Source organism: Gymnoscopelus microlampas (genome assembly GCF_963454915.1).
Source record: "Gymnoscopelus microlampas genome assembly, chromosome: 13".
Classification (NCBI taxonomy): domain Eukaryota; kingdom Metazoa; phylum Chordata; class Actinopteri; order Myctophiformes; family Myctophidae; genus Gymnoscopelus; species Gymnoscopelus microlampas.
Window position 1 is genome coordinate 22104718 of NC_139950.1, and position 17134 is coordinate 22121851.

The following is a 17134-nucleotide window of genomic DNA, read 5'->3' on the forward strand; positions in this document are numbered from 1 at the left end:
GGGTATAAAAGGCTGCTGCCAATCCATAAGAGGGAGAGCTGACGGTCGGTCCGGTCAGAGTGGGTTGGTTGTAAAAAAAGAAAAAAAAGAAACCACCCTAAATTAACTTCCAGTACCCAAAATAATATAACCAAAAGACAACCATTAACCTAACTCCTAACACCAACAAGGATAAAACAAATAAATGATCACCCATCCCTACCAAAGCCCGGCTTTTTAAGTCATCCAACTAACTTCAGCAGTGTAGTAGTACAGAGAACAGAGTATGACATGTTTGCTGGCAGTCCAAGTGGAATCACTTCTGAAGCTGAGAAGAACCGGCCTTTTATCCTCTTCCACCATCAGGCTATATCCAATCACCTCCTGATCACCAAGTACTCTCTCAATCATTGACTCACTCACTCAGCTCACACACCTGCCACACATCACTTTCAACAGGATCACCTCACAGACAAGGTTACACATAGGCATACTGTACATTATTATGGCATGTACAAAGACCTCAGGGTCTTAACAGCACTAATATGTCATTGAATTGAAGCAGATACTAGCAGATATGTGTCTAAGACAATTTCCCTCAGCACAATTAAGTCTACCATATCTCATCTCATCTCATCTCATCTCATTTTATATGCGGGGGGGTGTTTGGCACGGGCAAGACTTATAATTCTCTACTAATAACAACAATTAACAAATAAATAAAATGTTGATTACTCATCCTGCACTTTGGCCGGGCCATATACAATTTTGGGTCAAATTCGATAATGTTTATAGAATTGTCTATAAAACCTGCCAGTAGCCCACAGGACCAGAGCTACTGTAATCTGTGGATTGAGGGAACATACAATGCAATGATTTTCTCTGGCCACCAGGCTGCAGCAGTAGCCTAAAGTTGCAAGTAGTTTTTGTAACACTTCAGCACTGTAATGTAGGTTTATGAATTCCATTTCTACAATAAACATATACATGTGTGTGTGTGTGAATGGTGACTGGTCATAACTTATCCAACAGGGAGTCAGCTACACTGCAAAATACAGAGTTTCAGGGTCCATTTTTAAACAGTCTAATTTGTATTTTACCGTGACTGCAGTAATAATCAATATTCAATATTGTATGTGGTAAAATGGGACATTTTGCACAATAAGTATTTTTACATCTGGTAGGCTACTTTATTAAGTATATTTTGATGCCGATACTTTTGTACTTTTACTCAAGTACATTTTGAGTACGGGACTTATACTTGTAACAGAATATATCTACATTGTGGTATTGATACTTTTACTTAAGTAAAACATTTGAGTACTTTTTCCACCACTGACTGACAGTAAATAAAGTAAATGCTCCATGATGTCCACGATTAACTCATAGTAGTGTTGCCACACAGTGGTGGAGGTGTGTACCTGCAGGTGCCCAGGCTGACCTTGGGGCTGCTGACTTTATTGGCTCATTGGCTAAATTGGTTAATTCTACAAAAGCCTTAGGTGTCCATATACAAATAATCTATTATAAATGCAAATATAATACTAACATAATAACACAATACAATAACAAGAATAGGCTAATTAGACATCTATCGCTCTTACACCTTTAAAGGACCAATACAACCCAAGAAATATTTTTGTAAATTATTTCACTCCTGAGGGTTATATTTCAAAGATTATAGCACACCCTGTCCAATGTACCTGTTGAAATAACAGTGCAGAGCTAATATAAGGCATTCAATGCATTTTTCTAGCTTTGAGGACTATATTTGAAACAGTATAGCCCAATCAGACCAATGTACCACCAAGAGCAAATATAAGCCATAAAATGCCATTTTTGAGCTGCCAAAAAGTGATTGCAGCATGGAACTGGCATCTTATACTTGCTGGAACAAGTCATTTGTGACATTGTCACTGGAGGTTTATTCAAACATAACATTTGTACAATAATTATAACAATTATGACAAGAACAAACAATAATGCACTTCATGTGAAAAATAAATAGAATACTGAACAGTATTTGGAGCAATGGGAATTCCAGGCACAGAAACATAATGAGGAAAATGTCAGCACATTGAGGTACCAAAGAGGATGAAATGTTAAGTATAGTCTATTTGTAATTAATACTGTACAATTTAAATGGGTCACTATGTTCCCTATGATATCCTTAGAAAACCTCCCTGTTGCCCTGCCTCTATGACCTACCCTATTCCTCCTTTTTCTTCTCCAAACCATTCTGTCTTTCAACCTATTCTTTCCAACACTTTCACATTCGTCACAGACTTGCATACCTAACTCTTGATACATAGTTGAACTCCTGTTTCACATAACTGTCCTACATCCGTCCGTTATGCTTATTTACTACATTGTACGACAGTGTAGCAGACAGAAAATAGCGGACACACAAGCTCACAACGCATCTGTGAGCGTGTAGATTGACTATTTTTGGAATCTGCGCACAATACCGTTGTACAGCGAAATATGGTAAAGAGCAATTATGTCAGCCACATTCAGTTTCAGCCCATGTCCAGGAAGGCACAGGAGTTTTTGCCAAACATTAAAGTTTCACCTGGCTCCAGGCTGTTCTGTAACTAAGAGGACACAGGGCACAATCAGTTCTTTCTTTTATGAGTAAGTAGTCTTTCCCAACACTTGCCCAGTAGACATCCCATTAACCACTTACCTAATTAATCCCTTTTATTTATTTTTCTAATACATGAAGAAGGGCTTTTACTTATGTATTTAATTGATAAATATGTAGGTCTATTACAAACTAATCTCAAACCACCTCTGCTTTGATCGGACTTTGGTTAATAATAACAGCTCATTTGCATAATGGTACCAGAAAAAAAGTCACTGACTGTATCATTCCATAATTCTAAAATATACTGGACCTTGTCTGTTATAATTTCATCCACTGAGGACTGAAGTTACTAATAACATTATATCGTACTTTTATAAAGGCACATTGAGGAAATGCTTCAGTTTTCACCTTCTGTTATGTCATGAACGGTTAACGAAGCGTTCATGCATTCTGCCTTCAGTCTCCATCATCATCACTGCAGTCCTCATAAGAAACTAATAAGCATTTCTTCACTCTGCTTCATATGCTGGGTCTCATGGGAAAGAATAAACAATAAGAAATGCCCTCTCTGTTATAATAAATACTGTCTCTTTACTAAAATGTATGACTCACATGCATGGCGTCTGAAAAGCAGAATCAAAAGATATGTCACCTTCGCAATGCTCACAGATACTCGACAGAAAGAAATGCAACCTCCCACGCCCAGCACAGTAACTCAACAGTGTGTGTTGACATTACTCACATTCTTTGTAGGAGCACATGAAGGTGTGTGTGTGTGTGTGTGTGTGTGTGTGTGTGTGTGTGTGTGTGTGTGTGTGTGTGTGTGTGTGTGTGTGTGTGTGTGTGTGTGTGTGTGTGTGTGTGTGTGTGTGTATATATATATATATATATATATATATATATATATATGTATGTATGTATGTATGTATGTATGTATGTATGTATGTATGTATGTATGTATGTATGTATGTATGTATGTATGTATGTATGTATGTACATATATAGTATAGACCTTTATGTGCTCCTACAATTCTTTGAATGACATTGTCCTGACTCCTAAAACAGTTTTTGCTACAGACTATTGTACCGTGTTATAAAACCAGTAGAATGGAGCTACAGTATATAGGCTCCACTCAAACTTCTTTTCTCAGGCATGGTATTTGATTCCCCAAAATATACTTAAATAAGGCCAGTAAAATACAATATAAAATCCGGAGCATTCATTTAACTCTGGGTTAACTTTTACACTCTCAGATTTAAAAAAAACACTCTGGGATGTTACTGTGTAAGTAAATATCACTCATATGATATCTCTCAAAGACAGAGCTTCATTTCTTCACTGTCTGTCAAGCATATATAGTGCTAGTGCTGCTAGCATAGCATAGTTCTTCTGGGTGCATTTCGCCTTTCCGATATGTCGCCTTTCCGACGTTAACGAACCCTATACCTAACCCTAACCCTAAACCCAACCGCACGCGGAAGCCACTAGTCGGAGTGGCGAGCATTCACAGCAGTGTAGGTGTCTTGCTAGGCCTGCCCACTGCTGGTGGTGATTTGCTCCTCATTTCTTTGCTCTTCAGATTGATAGGCTGAGCCACCATTAGGGCCGGGGCAGAGAGATGGTGGGCGGCAGCCTTCTGTTGATGGGCACTGTTGATGTAACTGGAGATGAGGAGGGTTATCTCCCTGATCTGTCAATCAAACAAAACAGTGTCTTAGTGTCTGAATTATGTGCTTCTGTACACTTATATGGGCACGTTTAGGTTCCGTCTACTATTTCAAAACACACAAAAAAGTGCAGTCTTTGTCATTGAACTGATAGAAAGAGATAATGGACTAATTGTCAGTCTCATAATATCCTAATTGTCAGTGGAGCACCAGAAAAGTGTGGAGTTTACTGCATCAGTAAACCACGCTATTCTAGTGCTCCAACCTTTGTTAATAAACATTTTATTCTATTTGATAAATGTCTGGCACTCTCACTAACCTTTGAGGCGGCCATGGCAAACAGATGCTTCTCAGTGGGCTTGTCTTTGGCAGCATTTGAACCAATGCTCTGACCCACCACCAGCATGAAGTCCTGCTTGCAGCCACCAAATGTCATCAGGTTCTTATAGGGGTGGGACACCAGCGGCTTCTGAACAGACAACATGAGTTATGAAAATGTAACTGCCCAATACTCAGTCAGCTGGAATTTTCAAGGCAGACTGGTTCTATGACTTGTAAACACGTCATGTCAGCTGTAGGCTGACAGACAGGACACCTGAACATGAACACTGATGCTTAATTAATTCTTGCTATCCAAAAATAGCAGATCTACAAGCTCACAACACATCGCAATGCAACAGCTTGTAGATCTGCTATTTTTGACATGTGACACCGGCGTACAACTATAAATCAAGTTTGAGACATGAGGAGTCTATGAGGGGGCAGAGCCTGAGGTAAAGATACAACTTACAATAGAATTGTGCTCCAGGACGCTTATACCATTTTCATGCACTGCAAGCCACAGATGAGCACCCTGCTCTGGAGACGGTGTGATGGACTAGCCACACACATACAGAGAGAGAGAGAGAGAGAGAGAGAGAGAGAGAGAGAGAGAGAGAGAGAGAGAGAGGGGGAGAGAAATGGTTTACTATGACATGTAAATGATTGTATTAAACTATTATAATTTTTAGTTATTCATTTGACAAAGCAGGTATTGACATAACAGCCCCTTGCTTATCTTTGTCAAGTTGATAAATTAAACAGCTTTTAGAAAGCTCTCTCCCCCACACGCACGCACGCACACATGCACACACAAAATTACATGGTGTGCACATGCACATACTCACCTCGGCTTCAAATAATTTGGCACCAAAGAAGGGCCACTTCCTTGCTACAGTCAGATAGATCCTGACACACTCTGACGAACTCCGACCCCTAAGGGAGGCCCAACGCGCAGACAGGCGCTGGAGCAGTTGCCTGGGAAGTGGAGGTGTGTGTGTGTGTGTGTGTGTGTGTGTGTGTGTGTGTGTGTGTGTGTGTGTGTGTGTGTGTGTGAGAGAGAGAGAGAGAGAGAGAGAGAGAGAGAGAGAAGAGAGCGTTATTAAAAACCTATTATGGGATTCAGGTGGTCATGTGGCCATTTCTTGAAACAAAATTAAACAAACCTGAGTTGATCCTCTGATGCTGTCCTGCGGTAGTGTCTGGGATAGAACCTTTCCAGAACCTGTTTAAGGGTCTGGCTGGACTTGGTCTGGGCCAATCCAGGAGCAGAGAACGGGCGCTCGAAATCTCCAAACTCTACCTGAACACAGGGAGATAAAAGGACTTTTATTCCTGCCATCGACTCCTATTGGGTTCCAAGACAGCGATGTCATCACTGTATTCGGTTATTCAAAGTACAGTATTAGCCTTACAAGTGACACCCTTTAAGCTGCATTATCTCATTCATCATTCAGCGTAATAAATAGAATGTTAAGAAAATATACATTAGCAATAGCGATTGTGTCTCAATATCAGATATCTGTTCTCTCAGATATCTGTAGTAGTGATTGCAATATTGTATCACAGACATGCTAAATGATTACTCTGATAGAGAGACACTGCCCATTGGACTACACAGGGAGGGGATGGACCACAATGGAAACAAGCCCCTGGGGCTTTTTGTGTTATCACTTTAGCATAATTTTTGACTGTACTACCTGTGCTGTTCATAATCATGTTAAAAAAAGAAAACTCTATGCGCCACCATAATGTTACACAGAGAAACATCCTGTATGCCTGAGAGGGTTAGCAACATGCTACTGAGGATTTCCACCCAGTGGCCAGAGCAGAATTTGGATGAGTCTTGTTCATGGGACAGACCTGTGCCAGCAGGGCTGCCATCTCCAGTGCCAGCTCTTTATTTACAGGGAAATGACCCGCCACGATGGCCTCGTTAGTTTGGTAGCCTAGCAACAGCCTCTCCCTCTCTGACTCCCCCCTCACCTGGAGAGAGAAGTACAGCCTGGGCACAGAAAAATGGACAGGAGGGATGGAGGAAGGATGTTAGAATTACGTAACTGATGAGAGAAGGGGGGGGACTAGTAATGAGAATACCGTCTATATGGCGTGTGTCAGTGTGGGGTGTTCATTTGACCAGGGGCTCCTCCCTCTACCTGTTCTTGTAGGTGAGTCGGACGGTCCTCGTATGCTCAGACTTGCCCGTCTGTTGTTCCTTAGAAGCTTGCTCCCACTTGGAAATGATGTCACAGATCTGTGTGGATGATACACGCAAACAAAAAAAAGGAAGTAGCGTTCAGCATTCATTGCTGCTAGGATTTCATAAAACAGAGAAATGTGCTGTAAAAATGTGTGTTAGTTTAACTCTGAGAGTGTACAAATGTAACGAACGGACGGACGGACGGACGGACGGACGGACGGACGGACGGACGTTTAATGGTCCATTTGGTTACATCTGTACACTACTGTATCAGAGTTACAATAGATGGATAAATTAGCATTGACAATTTTACTCACTGTGTGTGTGTGTGTGTGTGTGTGTGTGTGTGTGTGTGTGTGTGTGTGTGTGTGTGTGTGTGTGTGTGTGTGTGTGTGTGTGTGTGTGTGTGTGTGTGTGTGTGTGTGTGTGTGTGTGTGTGTGACTGTGTGTGTGTTCGTTTGAATGACATGACATCATCATATCAAGCCGCAGTACCTTGATGCGTCCTTGCAGGCAGTGTTCCAGATCACGTCCAGTTGGGTCGTCGGTGTACAAACTGAATCCTGATTGGCCAGTTTTCCTTATGCCGGTGTCCTGGTTGAGACGACACTGGAACTCCTCCACTGTGGTGGAGGCATCGAAGCTCACCACCTGGACAGAGAAGCAATAATCAGTACAACTAGTCTTAATCGCTGTGGTCAGCAATACATTGTGCAACTTGAGAAGGCCATCTACCATACCTGCTGTGTAGTGTGTGTGTGTGTGTGTGTGTGTGTGTGTGTGTGTGTGTGTGTGTGTGTGTGTGCGTGCGTGCGTGCGTGCGTGCGTGCGTGCGTGCGTGCGTGCGTGCGTGCGTGCGCGTGTGTGTGTGTGTTCCAAAAACCCAATGATACGAGGACCAAAACAGGACAGTACATCATTTCACATAAATACACGTAAGATAAACAGTAAATAACCTGTGTTAATTTAGCCATTTCTAACTCTGCGAGTTGCAGAAATGACAGTGTACTATACTGTATTAATGACCTGGTATGTGTTATTGAGGAAGTGCACAGGCACACTGAATGGCAGAGAGTGGTGGCAGGGGTTCCTCAGCAGAATAGACAGGATCTCCATACGGGACGGCCTGGCCTGACGCTCCCCTTTCTGCTGGGTCCTCTCCAGCGAGCGCTGGCAGTAGATGGCATACTTCCCCACCTCTGTCCTGATGGCAGCGAGGAGAGCCATGACAAACAGGTCAATCATGTCACGTCATGTTAAAGATGATTCACTCGCAACAATGCAAGTGTACAAATGTACACGTTTACATATTCTCATATTCTTCATTTGTAAATGTAAAATATGAGATAATTCATGTCCGTAGTCAACTGTCAACCTATGTGCAAATATTCATCCAAATTTCTGCCAAATGCAATCATGCAATGGCTGTTACAGACACAGAGACATGGACAGAAGTGACTGCAATACCTCGGCCAGGCCTGTGCTACGTGTGCAGGTGTAGGCTTATAAAATACTTTCCACATTACGAGGGCTTATGAATAAATAGAAATTAATGAAACAATATCGTTATATTACAATATGATAATAAAACAATATGAATGTGGTCTTCCCTGCCAAAGTCAGGGCCTCCTCTATGCTCACCTGGAGTCTCCGTGTCTTTTGAGGTGGCCTTGCAGCAGCCATAAAAAAGGATGCTGAGGGAGGAACAGCCCCACACACAAGGCCAGGAACTGCCAGCCCTACATATCAGGACATAAAACACACTGCTGATTAACTTCTGTATTGACAGTATAAGCCATACCTATATAGAAATGTGAATTAGTATATAAAGTTCAATGTCAAAGTTCTTTTAGTGTGCAATGATTTCTAGCTTTCTAGCTCATCAACTTAACCATACTCGCAGTGGCATTATCATTTATTATTATGAGTTTAGAGAGGAGCCATAGAGTAAAAGATCAATTTGTTTTGTGTTTACTAGGTAAATAAGGGCTAATTTATGTGCCAGACACACTTGATTAAGCCTTAGAACTATCTCAATGTGCTGTGACATTGCTTGTTCCTTGTTCCATTAGATTCCAGTAGGAGGAGTTATGTCTATATAAATACATTATAATAAATATGTTCCCTTTAGTTGTTGGGATATTTGCCAAATACATTTGCACACACCTAGAATTTGTCCTCTGCATTTACCCATCCTAATTATTAGGAGCAGAGGGAGAGGCACTATAGTTTGTTGTCTACCATGATTATGAATTAAGTCACATTTATTTTGCTCATGTAACAACTCATCTGCCAATTTAAGATAACGTTTCTGTAGCTGCCTGTGCCTGCACTCGGTCTATAAGTCAGTTTCAGTGCACAAAATTTGAGTACATTCTGATTGGTTTTGGGGCGGTAAGGAACCTGGATATTGGATAGGGGGGCGCTGGGCCAAAACAGGTTGTTTCAGGGTCCATATTTAATCTGTATATACCAACACTATAACTGTAAATAAACTACTCATGCTCAAATGAAACTCCATGCAATGCCAAGTCATAACACGTAGTAGTGCTGCCACCTAGGGGTGGAAGTGTGTACTGTACCTGCAGGGGCCCAGGCTGACCTTGGGGCTGCCTCTTGCGGGTCTGTTTGATGAGCTGGCAGAAGAACTCGTTCTGGAGCTCGGGGTGGGTCAGACACACCTGCAAGGCACTCTGGGCCAGGGACACATGGTAGTCGATGGCCGGAGCATCGATGGCCACGTTAATGAAGAGCTGACATGTCTGCAGAGAGAGATGATGACAGGCGGGACAGCGATGAATACAGAGGGAGGTAAACGTTCATGTAAAGAGACATGTTAATGGAATAGTTATTTAATGTCTGAATTAGGATTGATTTAATTGAATTAAGACACCTTGAAGAGTTTAACAGCCTCTGTCTGCAGGGCCTGTGAGGGCAATGTGGTGAGAGGGGAGGACAGAGCATCTTTACTGAAGCACAACACTGGATGCCTCCAGATCTGAGAGTCTGAGAGAGAGAGAGAGAGAGAGAGAGAGAGAGAGAGAGAGAGAGAGAGAGAGAGAGAGAGAGAGAGAGAGAGAGAGAGAGAGAGAGTAAATGTACTTAATATTTAAGCAATATTTAAACAGACAGACAGACAGACAGACACAGACAGACACAGACAGACACAGACAGACACAGACAGACAGACACAGAGGGGGGTATGTCTCTCCATGGATACAGTGATACTCACTTGGCTCCCCATCCAGTTGAAACAGTTTTCCCACCAGTTGTTCAAACTCTGTACCAACTTTGCCCAATGTGGTGCCAGCTGCCACAGCTAGATGGTACAGCCAGGACTCCTACAGACCCATCAGGATGGGTGGGATGGGAGGGTAAATAAAAAACTCACAAAATCAGGAACTTGTGGGTCCATTTGGTTACATTTGGTCACACCTTCTTAAATTAGTTAAATGAACCAGTCTAGTCTTAGTGAAACGGATCTGAGTTGCAACAGTACTTGGACCGCTTTTTTTCCATCAAATCTACACCAAAGTATGGATCAATATGTGTGCATCGTGTCATAATCGACTGTAGGTTGAAATGGTTGAATCCCATTATTAAAGGTGTGCTGTTGGGGTCTTGATATCATATGTTTGCCCACTGACCTTTTCGTGACGTGATTCTATGAGCAGGTAGGTGGGACCTTGTTCCTGCGGGTGGATGGCGATGGTGAAGGACGTGGACTGTAAGCTTTGCCCACATGCTTTCAAGTCCTCGTCGGAGTCACGCGACCTGTCCACCTCCTCCACCCGTGCCTCCCACAGCTTGATCTGACCCAGCGGGAACTGCACAGTAAAACACAGAGTGTCACTTCAACTCTGAGGATGTACAAATGGACTCTCAAGGTACAGTCAGACATTAAGCATCAGAGTAGCACATCTAAACATTATCTTACGGAGCTGTGGGCAGTGCCAACAAATTACCGGTTTTCCAGATGTGTATTTCGTTTGACTAGTGAGTTTGGAGTGAGGACAGAGACATGCACGCACGCAACATGAAAATATATGCGCTCATAAAAAAACATTATGCATGTTCAATATGAAAACATTGTGATGAACCCTGACAAATGAACTGGCACTTCCTGCCATCCAAAGCAACTGTCTGACCGGCGAACAGTCTTCTCCCGGGTGGTTGAAGCCAGAAGGGGGCGAGGGGCGGGGCTGGAGTAATGCTAGTGCTGAGATGCTCTCAGCAGCAGGAGGAGCAATGTTCTCACTAAATAAGTGTACAGGAATATCTTGTGGAGTTTCAATGTTAATATGTAAATATGGCAACTCATTTAGATGTAGGTTTATGGTTTCCCATGGACTATAGCAGTTGCAATTTCTCTTCTTTCATAACATAATCCCCACACCAAGAGTAAAAAAAGAAAAAACGTTTCAGTCATTCGGTCCGACTTCACTGTAGCCCATAGTAGCCTTTTCATACGCGATATGTGAAAGTTTATAATATTTAGAGAAATTGAAAAATGTCAAATACAAAAGTAGTCGTAGTAGTGAATATTTATTTGTGTTTCTCATAAGCGTGCATCCGTTGTATTTTTGTTTCTCATCATCCGTTGTCCGTCAACAACACAGCCGTCTGTGCCTCGACGTTTGCGCTCTGTCTCAGCTCGCTTGGTGTGGGCGGGGCTAGCGCCGTCCAGGATGTGACGTAGTAACTAGCAGCCCCGCCCCTCGCCCCCTTCTGGCTTCAACCACCCGGGAGAAGACTGTTCGCGTCTGACCGTGCCTCGAAGGTTACAAATGGATAAATGAACGCTGAGGATTTTACTGTGTCGGTGAGAATACACATAGCAGGACAAACAAATATATTACATACATACAGATACACACAACCATTCAGGCACATGCACTTGTGCATATGCAGTCACATATTGTCCTGTATATTGTACGTTTTATGACAGTGAAATAAAGTGAGGTTTATCCTGATGAGTTTTACAGATTTCACAAGATGAGTAAAGGTTAAAAAATGGACTGTCTATTGTGATTATGGGTCTTTATTGGTGTGATGTTGTAATCCGTGCGTCACTATGGATTATGGGAAATATGTAATTATGTCACGGTCAAATGAGAAAATTCCCTTCTGTGGTCAGTTTGTGTATCAGACCAGGTCATGTGGGCTACCTGGGAGGCATGACTGACATCATGGGAAAGTGCTAATAAAGTGAATTGAAGGCAGCTGGTCGACCGGTTAGTGGCAAACGAAACCACAGGATGTGTTTGAGGCTGCTGGATTGAGAATTACATACAGAGTCAGACCCTTTTCCTGTTCCATGGAATAAACATGCGTGTGACTAGAGACGTCCCAGCTAGTCTGGGATTGTCCCAGTTGGGTGTCCCCAAGTCCCGACAAATATCTGTGTGAAACACTAAAATAACCCGGTTTTCACCACAATAACAATAATAACAGTTGTTTTCAGTGCTTACATTTATCATGTTTATCCGTTTATCATGATGTTCTTTTCTGTTGGAAGGTGTAGTAGCCATTAGGTGTGCTTAAAGTGAAAATAATTGTCCCCTATCCTGATGAAAATGCCTATGGTGCACAGATGTGTGCGTGCATGAATGTGTGTGACTGTGCGTACATGAACGTGGCACATTCATTTAATGATCTCGGTTTTGGGTGTTTGAATATTATGGTAAAATAAGTGCGACGAACGCCTGAGCTTAGGTGTTAGGTATTTTGCCCACTTATACATTCGATGTATAATTATCTGTATCTGATGTGCTAACTAAATGAGCTCTGACTGTGTTCACCACCGAGGGCAATATTTAGCCAAAAGCCTAGAAAAGACTACTGATTGAGCAGATAATAATTCACTGGGTAATTTGGCCGTGACAACTGGCAAACCACATTCAATTAATGACTGTTAAGAATTCAAAGATATTTGGAGTGGTGCTTTATATTACCTTGTCCTCTTGGCTGCGGAAGTAGTACAGAGTTTTACCAATTAGGGCGCACCACACTCTCTTAGAGTAGCCATGCTTCACCTAGAAAATAGACAAAATACATTTGAAATGAATTAATACGCCCGAAATACAAACTCACAGTCACAACTTGTCACGCAACGTATTGTGAGCTGGTAGATTTGTAGTTATTTTTGGTGCACGACACCAGCGTGCAACTAAGTATATAAATCAGTATTAAATGTTCAGCATCAGGTGGTGTTTGTGGGTTAGAGCAGAGGTTCTCAAACTTCTTTATACCACAACCCCATATTTTATGGGTTTTTTTTTGGTGGAAAAAAGATAGAGAATAAAATCTCACTGTATATACATTTTAACAACCTGTATTATAGAATACTGTATGTATATGAGCTGTTTGAACTTGTAAGATGTGTGTCATTGATTGACCCCCAAAAATAAGGAACAAACGGTGTCCCTTATCAGTTCAATAAGGGATACGTCTTTTAGTTTCAAAATAAGGGACGGTTCCGTATTTCAAGGGACGATTGGCAACCCTACCTTAATGAGCAGTCCTTTCATGGCCGGACGGATGTCAGGCTGGGTGAAGAGAGGGCTGGCGGCCTTGACCCTCAGAACGCTCTGTAGGACCCTCAACCACTCCTCCAGCAGGTTGGGAGAGTCTGCCTTCAGATAGTACACCCGCTTCCCTGTCACTATCTACACACACCCACACACACACACACACACACACACACACACGATATGAAGTCTTGTTTTGAAATGAAGTGCTGGTATTTTGAAGTGAAGTGCTGGTGTTTCTCTGCAAAGCCCAGAACTTGTTTCACAGAAATCATTTAGTTCATGAATTCAATTATTATAATACTCTACATACATTGTACACAGCGCTATAGTGTTGCTCTCTACCAAGTTTTTTGTTAAACTATCGGATGATACGCAGGGATCTAATGCCTTTCTAAGGTGGGTCTCTCCCATAGAGTTAAAAATCACACCCTGTGTGAAGGTAGCGGCGCCTTTGATACATTATGTCATCGATATGTGTTTATAATGTGTTTATAGCCATGTGTCACGTGAAGCTTGACCAATCACTTTGTTGACGGGTCTGACCAATCACTTTGTTGACGGGTCTGACCAATCAGAACGTTGACGGTGAACACGGACAAAGTCAGGTATAGAGCAGGATCCGCTCTATACCTAAAGGTATAGAGCGGCTAGCGCCGCTAAAAATAATAGAGAGGGCACCGGATATCGCCTCCCATCCACTTGCATTGAGTTGCTCACCCAGCGCATGAGGCAAAATCACCCCTTCTTCCGGGTTGGAAAGTGTGATGGGCGTAGCCTATTTGGGGCCACTGTGATACGTTCTGCGTCACAGAAGTGACGCGTTTTAAGTCACAGAGGTGCGTGGCCCCGTGCGCAAGCTTGTGAGTCGGGCCCATTGGTCGAAACCGTTTTCGCTCGTACATTGTGCAGTGGCCCCATCCGTTTAAGCTGCAGTACCTATGAATGGCCAGCATGTCCAATGCGATTCAATGCAACCACTGGGTTCTGGGGGCTTGGTCTCTCCACATGACAAGACAAGACATATTTTATATCTATCTGGCACCCGGGGTGAGGGAACATATTGCTGAAAATGTTTTAGAATTCCACCTCCAGCCATTTCATGGGTAAATATTGCATTTGAATGATTGAATATTTGCATTTCACAATGTTATCTATCCAGCTTGGAAAAGTAAGTGTTATCTACCGTATTTCAGGTATTGCATCATTGCAATACCTGAAGACATAATTATGACTCCATTCTCTAAAATGGTACACTTTTGTAAAAAGGGAGATACTCATGGACCATATGGCCTGCAGTAATATTCAATACTGATTAACTGTTTTGTCTATGGTGTCACATTGTTTTAACAGAGCTTAACTTAACTGAGGAAGCATTTTATTTTCCTTCTCTCAAGAAGGAATCAATACCTGGAGAACTTGTTTGCCGTCTCCACGGGTGATGCTGCTAGTGGCGTTGACCTCTATCTGCCCCTGAGGTCTTCTGATGACGTCACTCTAGAGAGACCAGATCAAAGGGACAGAGTTACTTTTTAGTTTTAGTTAGCAGGCAAAGACATACCAGCGGTGGTGGAAAAAGTACTAGTATATTTGTACTTAAGTAAAAGTATCAATACTGCAATATATAAATACTCTGTTACAAGTAAAAGTCTGGAATTCAAAATGTACAAGTCAAAATTGTTCTTTGACAATACAGCATTATGTTGAGTCATCATTTTAAATAATAGGAAGAGAAATTGATGATACATACAGCATTACAGCATTTTGTTGAGTCATCATTTTAAACAATATGATAACAAGAAATTGTTGATACATACAACAGCAGTGAAATTGAAAAAAACAATAAAATAAACACACTGGTGACTTATAGTAGAGCAGCTCTCCATCTTTAAGGACAAACCAGCGTCTCTTCCAGGTTTTCTTCCAGGTCTTCACCATCTTCAGCAAGTAGCCAGACTTTTCCATTGGTTCCTACAGTGATAGGTATGACAGGTGAATAGTGAATAATTAGCAATTTAGCCTGATTTATACAGCTACAGCCATGTACAGTACAGGTTTTGTGGAGAAGAGATCCAGTAGAACTAAGATAAGTAATTTTATGTTTGGTTGCGCTCGGGTGTTGCGCTCTGAAAATAGCAGATCTACAAGTGTGAGCTAGTAGATCGGCTATTTTCAGCATGCAACGAAGCGTAAAATCATGCATTAAGACGTCACCAAGGCCCGCCACAATACATTTTAGTCAAATCAACTGTAGATTTAGTCGACTAAAATCTTATGATATTTAGTCGACTAAAACTAGACCAAAACTAAAACTTTTCAGATGACTAGAATGTGACTAAAACTAAATGGAATTTTATTCAAAAGACAATGACTAAAACTAAATCAAAATTTGCTGTCAAAATCAACACGGCTACCATCTTAGTTTAGTTGTGTACTGACTGAGTGAAGGCATCCTTACACTCTTGCCGTTGTCGCTGTTTAAGGAGCAGGTCTTGGGGAGTTTCTGTTCAGGTTCAGAACACTCTGTGTCGGTGGAGTAGGCATCAGGAGGAATGGCGTAGTCACTCTCTGATGTCATTGAAGACATGGACACAGCTGCCAGCGAGAGGGATACAAAAGAGTGGTTAGGATTGAAGTCATTGCCCATACTGTTATGTTAAAATAAAAGGTAGTTTACAACAACTGGTATAAAGCAACTCCAGCCTGTGCCGGGGATTGCACCAGCAACCTTTGGAGCCAACCCACTGCCCAGTTCTTAACCATTTGAACCCTAGGGTACCTCTCTTCAGGGAGCGGGGGCTGCCAGGGGTGCTGTCCTTGCGGCAGCTGGAGCCAGAGGTGTTGGAGCTGCAGAAGGAGCCCTCCTCCTCCCCTGAACTGGAGGACTCCTCTGAGCTGGATGACTCCTCAGAGAACGGACTGCTGCTCAACAGCGTGGCTTTCTGCAGGGGGTCAAAGGAGCACACGTGCACACACAATGACACATGTAGATGCACAGTAAAATCCTCTGTGTTTATTTAACTCTCATCAACACTGAGGATTTTTTATTGATTTTTAGTTTCTGGGATTTTCACCTCTATTTCGATATAGGACAGTGGAGAGAGAGACAGGACACAGGGAGAGAGTCAGAGTCCCCCCATGGAGATGATTTTTTTAGTTTTTGTCGCATTGGCCCTAAGCCAATAATTTGATGACCGGCAGCGGTTCCGGTAGGAGACACAAGGAGTCTCCTTTGTGTCTCATACCAGAACCGCTGCCTACCGGTCCGATGGTCATCAAATTATTGGCTTAGGAATGCGACGAAAACAAAAACATATCCATGAATTCAAGTCTCCATGGAGTGACTAATCGATAGGAAAAGAATGTTTTTTTTTGGGTGAACTATCCCTTTAACCACTTGGTCATTGGTGCCCCCAACGCTGAGGATTTTACTGTGTGCACACAGACCGACGCTGAAGTTTCCCTTGTCCCCCTCCCCCGCTACTTCAATTGCCTCTCTATGTTTATTTATGTTTTTAGTCCGTTTTTTGCTTTGAGTGTAGAGAGAAACAGGAAACTGAGCGCAGAGCAGGGGAATGACATGCAACATGTACACTACAGTATGTGTATGTATGTAACCTTTATTTAACCAGGAGAGTCACATTGAGGTATGAAACCTCTTTTACAAGTGGGACCTGACCAAGATGGAGCCAGAGCAGTGCAACCAATTACAAAACCATAACAAAGAGTGCAACAAATTCAACAAAATAAAAGAACGATAAAATACAACTAAAAAACATCTGGCAATACCACTCTAATTTTAAAAACATGAGCAGGACATAGACAGCCTATGGTCGCTGTCGGGTGGAAACC

At 42.3% G+C, this 17134-nt stretch overlaps 1 protein-coding gene across 1 annotated transcript in view; it reads right to left on the reverse strand.

The window, feature by feature from the left end:
- Positions 1-3582: 3582 nt before the first annotated feature.
- Positions 3583-17134, reverse strand: part of plekhh2 (pleckstrin homology domain containing, family H (with MyTH4 domain) member 2) — a 38964-nt gene continuing 25412 nt past the window's right edge. Inside the window, exons 11-30 of the mRNA XM_084075904.1 lie at positions 16062-16224; positions 15741-15877; positions 15140-15253; positions 14693-14779; positions 13262-13420; positions 12707-12787; positions 10400-10579; positions 9985-10093; positions 9646-9758; positions 9335-9514; positions 8394-8491; positions 7779-7956; positions 7248-7403; positions 6709-6806; positions 6416-6557; positions 5719-5855; positions 5401-5530; positions 5025-5111; positions 4554-4703; positions 3583-4257 (exon numbers count right to left, since the gene is read on the reverse strand). Of these exons, the coding sequence (XP_083932030.1) occupies positions 4072-4257; positions 4554-4703; positions 5025-5111; positions 5401-5530; positions 5719-5855; positions 6416-6557; positions 6709-6806; positions 7248-7403; positions 7779-7956; positions 8394-8491; positions 9335-9514; positions 9646-9758; positions 9985-10093; positions 10400-10579; positions 12707-12787; positions 13262-13420; positions 14693-14779; positions 15140-15253; positions 15741-15877; positions 16062-16224 (2685 nt within the window). The 3' untranslated portion in view covers positions 3583-4071. The remainder of the gene's footprint in view (positions 4258-4553; positions 4704-5024; positions 5112-5400; positions 5531-5718; positions 5856-6415; positions 6558-6708; positions 6807-7247; positions 7404-7778; positions 7957-8393; positions 8492-9334; positions 9515-9645; positions 9759-9984; positions 10094-10399; positions 10580-12706; positions 12788-13261; positions 13421-14692; positions 14780-15139; positions 15254-15740; positions 15878-16061; positions 16225-17134) is intronic.